This window comes from Procambarus clarkii, chromosome 66, assembly GCF_040958095.1.
Source record: "Procambarus clarkii isolate CNS0578487 chromosome 66, FALCON_Pclarkii_2.0, whole genome shotgun sequence".
In the NCBI taxonomy this organism is placed as follows: Eukaryota; Metazoa; Arthropoda; class Malacostraca; order Decapoda; family Cambaridae; genus Procambarus; species Procambarus clarkii.
In genome coordinates this window covers 764,701-770,468 of record NC_091215.1, presented here as the reverse complement: position 1 = coordinate 770,468, position 5,768 = coordinate 764,701, and the positions used below count along the sequence as shown (strand labels likewise).

Here is a 5,768-nt window from a genome sequence, read left to right as displayed (position 1 = left end):
CAGGTCGGTTCCCACATTTGGCGCTTTCCCCTGATAACTCCCTTCCCTCCCTCCTCCTCTTCTTTCTTTTTTCTCCCATGGGTCTTTGAGAAGCGACCTGAGGTCCAGTGGGGTCCGTCCATCCTGGGGTCCAGTGGGGTCCATCCATCCTGGGGTCCAGTGGGGTCTGTCCATCCTGGGGTCCATCCTGGGTAGACCAATGTTGGTGGGACAGACTGGCGTTGTTGTTGATCCTCTCTGGTGGTCACGATGCAATAGCAGGTGGTGACACCATGGCTGGTGATGACGCAATGGCTGGAGGTGCTGACATGGCTGGTGGTAACGAAATGGCTAATGGTGACGCAATAGCTGGTGGTGACGCCATTGTTGGTGATGATGCCATGGAAGGTGATGACACCATTGCTGGTGGAGACACAATGGCTGGTGATGTCGCCATGTCTGATGGTGACTTCATTGCTGGTGGTGATGCTATGGCTGGTGGTGACGCCATTAAGGGTGATGACGCCATGGTCTTATACTACTCCACGGAGACTGGTGTGACGATGCTATGGCTGGTGATGACTCTATGGCTGGTGGTGACGCTAAGGCTGAATGTGAATCCATGGTTCCTGGTGAGGACATGGCTGGTGGTGACGCCTTGGATGGTGGTGACCCTATGGCTGGTGATGACAACATGGCTGGTGGTGAGGCCATAGCAGGTGGAGAGACCATGGCTGGTGGTGAAGAATCTCCTCTCAACTCCTTATATTAACATTTACTAATAACACTAACACGTAGAATTAAAATCGTTGGTGTATCAGGCATGATATGCTAAATCAGGCATGATTTAGATAGAAATTACCCAGCCACCTTGACACCAAGCGTCGATAGCAGACTGAAACATGAAGTCTTCCACGAATGTTAGAGATTTATAGAGTTCAGTTAATTGTCCTTTCTTTCTAAAAATATTGTTCATTATGAAAGAAGTATTCGTTTCGTGAATTATGTGAATACCTCTTCTCGCAATTGCCTTGCGAGAAGAGGTATTATTATTCAACATATTTACTGGTGACGATAGTTTAAATCGTACTCCTTTATTTCCCTCAATAATTACTAGTAAACCAAATTGGTTTAAGCTCGAGATCGCTATGAGCGTCTCTGTGCATGCGTATTCGGGCCTCTGGGTATGGGGGAGGTGGCTTTTCGGCACACGGCTCCGCTACGAGTACACACAGATTTACAAGCGGCAGCCATTGCAGATATAATACGTGGTCGTACAGTGCTTCGTACTGTATATTCTCGTTTCTGAGAAGATAACCGCGTCCCCGAATTTGACCTTCAACAGCAGTGAACGTAAGGGACTAATTGACGTGATATCGGCGACTGTAAATGTGCCTACAAGCCTACGTTATGTATATTTTATGAGTAGTGCACTATCTCATAAATTATTACTGTAGGTAGCTCGTCGTTATGTCATTTACCGACCAAAACACTCATGTTCTTTTCTTTCCACGTAATTCTCAAATTTTAATGAATAGTGGAATAAATCTCTAGCCCAGTCAAATTCTATAACATTTTTGTGATTACAGCGTGTTGGTGAGGACAAACAGAGCAGTTCTTCCTCTACACACGACATTCCCTACTGGTGTATCATCCATTATTTGGGCAATGTGATCACGGCTACGAGTATTCGAACAGTGAAACGGGTTTAGTGAAGTCTTCTTACAACTAAGCCTTACTGTCTCTCTTTCGTAGATTTCTTTGACTGATGCTAATATTATTTCTATTATGTATTTACATTTCTTATACATATAATATTCTAAGAGAAATTACATAAATCTAATATTTTGTTTCTCAGTGTGTAGCAATGTTTCATATATAATTTCCTATGATTTGACAATTTATTTAATAGGCTTAATATTCTTACTATATTATCATCATATTGAATCTACATTTAATTTCTGATTCTATAATGTGTATTGATGTAATTAACCAACTGGTATCGAACCAGCACCAGTCATAATCCTAGATATATATTATTTCTAGTAATACCCCCCAGTGTTGAAGTTTGAGGATTTAAACTCTCAATTAATTATTATTACAGTCCATTCATGCTCTTCAAATAATTACCAAATAATCTAACATCCATAGGCACTAGTACCACAGTGTCAGTCTTATAATCCATTTATTTGTTTTCCCTCTTTTTTCAAAAGTGGGTGGTCCTTCGAGTATTTCGAATTCTTAATTAAATATTAATAGAGTTGAGTTAAAAGTCCCAATCCACAACAGTTGGTGGTGACGCCTTGTCTGGTGATGACGATGCCATGGTATGTGGCGAGGACATGGCTGTTGGGGTCGCAATGTCTGGTGATGATGTTATGGCTGCTGGCGACGACATGGCAGGTGGTGTCGCCAAGTCTGGTGGTGACGACATGGCTGGTGATGACGACATGGCTAATGGTGACGACATGGCAGGTGGTGACGCCATGTCTGGTGGTGACGACATGGCTGGTGATGACGACATGGCTAATGGTGACGACATGGCAGGTGGTGTCGCCAAGTCTGGTGGTGACGACATGGCTGGTGATGACGACATGGCAGGTGGTGACGCCATGTCTGGTGGTGACGCCATGTCTGGTGGTGACGACATGGATGGTGATGACGCCTTGGCTGGTCGTGAGGCCATAGCAGGTCGTGATGCCATTACTGGTGGTGACGCCATGGCTGGTGGTGATGCAATGGCTGGTGGTGACGCCATGGCTGGTGGTGATGCAATGGCTGGTGGTGACGCCATGGCTGGTGGTGATGCAATGGCTGGTGGTAATTCAATGTCTGGTGGTGACGCCAAGGCTGGTGGTGACGCCATGGCTAGTGGTGACGACATGGCTGGTGGTGACGCCATGGCTGGAAGTGTATCCATGGCTGGTGGTGATGCCATGGCTGGCGGTGATGCCATGGCTGGTGTTGACGCCATGGCTGGTGGTGATGCCATGGCTGGCGGTGATGCCATGGCTGGTGTTGACGCCATGGCTGGTGGTGATGCCATGGCTGGCGGTGATGCCATGGCTGGTGGTGGTGAAATCGATGGTGGTGATGCAATTTTTTTTTTATTATTTTTATTTTCCACCACAGACGTGGCCATGCAGTTACAATGCTAACCAGCATATATACATTTTCTTCTGTCCTCCATGGACAGGGTTAGAGATGTGTTAAACATATAGTTCAAGGGTTTATTGAACAATCAACCACAGAAGGTGATACGGTGCTTTTAAAATGCTAAGCTAACGTACATACGTAAATACATAGATCCACAGATTTACGTATGCCCTACATAAAGTGTTAGATGTGTCTTTTACTTAGTGTCATTAATGTGCATTTACAAAGGTGAAATGTAATTCTGATCAGCTTTCATATATCCTTTATACACATACATATACATATACACACACATGCATTCACATACATTTGTCTCTTTTACACTGACAGGGTGAGATAGCTGATAGAGAAACTAGTGTGCAATTAAGCACTTAATCACTATAGGTGATTAAGGTGCTTTTACAAGCTCAGGTTATATAGGCACATTATATACATACATTGTATAATTGATATATTACAGGGTCAATCTAGGGTACAAGTCCAATATATCATCAATTGTTCCAGTACTCATATAGTAATTACACAGTTCAGCATACCTTAGCCCAGGAGGGCGAAAGTCAGTCAGTATGGGACATTCTACAATATAATGTTCAAGAGAGTGCATGTTTTCTCTTTCACAAAGTTGACACATTGTGTACTCGACATTTGGGTTTTGAGAAAGCTGCCAGATACGTCTATATCCCAGGCGTATTCTGGCCACTATAACATCACATTGCCGGGTTCTTGTTCTATTAGTCCCATATGTGACTGTCTCCTCGCGATATCTATCGTAATATTTAATGCTACAACTTTCTGGTTTTTGTGAATTTGTTAGGTCGATGAGATCTTCATTAGACATTTGTTTAAGTATTCTCTTTGTCACTGCTAATGAAACACCCATATCAATTTCTACCACTGGTTTTCTACAGGCTGTCTTTGCAAGCATATCAACAGTGTCATGCCTTGAGATGCCAACATGTGATGGTATCCATAGGAATTTAATTTCAAATCTGTTTTCTTTAGCAGCCATGACAGTGTCCACCCTTATATTTCTTCCTTCCCAACTTAGAAGAATCATATCTCCGTACCCTAAGTATTCTCTGATGTTCAGGGAACATTTTCATGTGTGGGAAAGCATGGAGCGCAATTAAGCTGGCTATAAAATGGCCAGCTAAGTTTCATAATGCAAGGGGGCTTACGCCTTTTGAGGCACAGGACGGTGTAGAGTCATCCTGTTTCCCGCCAAGACGCCCTGACGCTTCCCGGCACCTGATTGGCCAGGTGAGGTCACGTGCCAGAAGTGACCAATGACGAGAGCCCTCGGGCGGTGTGACGTCACGAGGCGGAGGGCTCGGGGCGGCTGGCGCCTGGACGGGAAGAGTACGTCACGAGCCGTCATAGAGGGAAGACGCGCTCGAGCGATGTCCGGATCTAGAGAGCCGTTACCAGTAGATTTAAGCTCCGCTTCGATTTTGCAGACAGTCTGAGAAGCCATCCAACTTCCGTGGAGTGCCCAGAGGAAAGGACGGACTGGATTAGAGAGCCAAGAGCTCTGTCAAGAGTCTACAGCAGAGGGAACGTTGGGCTGTTGACGTCTGGGACGCCCAGACGACCACGTAGTGCTGGACTGCGAGGTGTTGGCAGTGCCAGAGAGAGTGGAGGACGACGACGGAGGTACCTGCTCCAGTACCCCAGAGAAGAGGAGGAGGAGGAAGGCAGTACCAGTTGGGAATTAGCACGGTGAGGACGCGTTACCACGACGGCGACGGAGGAACCTGTGTGTGTGGTGGGAACTAGTCGACGGCAGAGCAGATGCCAGGACCAGGAACCTCAACATCCCTCAACAGAGGACGAGTCAACTTCGTGGTTGGAGTGAAATAAGGTAGATAATTGTCCCTCCCTTTACCCCTTTTGATCTAGGGGAGCTAAAATATTTTATAGGTTGTGAATATTTCTACTCATCATTTTATTGTCTAAGTGACAGAATATTAGGCTAGGAGCCAAGAACTAATTTAGGCATGAGTTGGGGCGTGTGAGCATTAAGGTGGGGATGTTAGTGATCCTGGAGGTGGTAGCTGGTGTGCAAAAAGCCAGCAACGAACTCTGAAGCGCCCTGCTGATTACATTGCTAGAGGCGTGGGGAAGTCAAGACGTTCTAACAGTTAGAGGTATCAGCTGATCATGTTGCCAGAGGCACGAGGTTGTGCCCGCCGCGTGTCGGGTGGACCCAGTCAGCTGACCGTGATTGTTCAAATATATTGCATGCACATCCGGTACATCGTCCCCCTTCTTCTACAGAGCCGTCGGTATAGCACTGATACACATCGTTACCCATTCTCTGAGCACTTTCAGTGATGCTTTTAAGTGTTAACTGTTTTAATAATGTAGAGTGCACACTATCTTTCTTGGGCGCATTTACAAAATCAATTGATAGATCCCAGTTATCCCATGGAGTAATTGGTTAATTAATCATTAATTGAGTTGGGTACATATTTAATATTTTGGAGTTGGCTACCTTGTAGAACCAAAATATATAATCAGATTTCGTTCTTCTATAGACCTCAGGTGACTGCAGTATATTAGAAAGTTTAGCTTGAAACTTCATGTGTTGTCTAGATCTACTCAATACCTTCACGCCGAAAACTGTGCTAATA

General features: G+C 45.1%; 1 protein-coding gene across 1 annotated transcript; it reads left to right on the top strand.

The window, feature by feature from the left end:
• Positions 1 to 272: 272 nt before the first annotated feature.
• On the top strand, positions 273 to 4,265 carry LOC138355123 (golgin subfamily A member 6-like protein 2). Its single transcript, XM_069309847.1, has 3 exons — positions 273 to 534; positions 2,269 to 2,745; positions 4,141 to 4,265. Exons 1-3 carry the CDS (start codon positions 273 to 275, stop codon positions 4,263 to 4,265), a joined length of 864 nt encoding a protein of 287 aa, XP_069165948.1.
• Positions 4,266 to 5,768: the final 1,503 nt, after the last annotated feature.

What these genes read in the sequence shown, in the direction of transcription:
- LOC138355123 (XM_069309847.1), top strand. Translation starts at nt 273, where the DNA reads ATGGCTGGTGATGACGCAATGGCTGGAGGTGCTGACATGGCTGGTGGT. An exon ending in ATACTACTCCACGGAGACTG is followed by an intron (nt 535 to 2,268) that starts GTGTGACGATGC and finishes AATCCACAACAG; the next exon opens with TTGGTGGTGACGCCTTGTCT. An exon ending in TGGTGACGCCATGGCTGGTG is followed by an intron (nt 2,746 to 4,140) that starts GTGATGCAATGG and finishes TTTCTTTAGCAG; the next exon opens with CCATGACAGTGTCCACCCTT.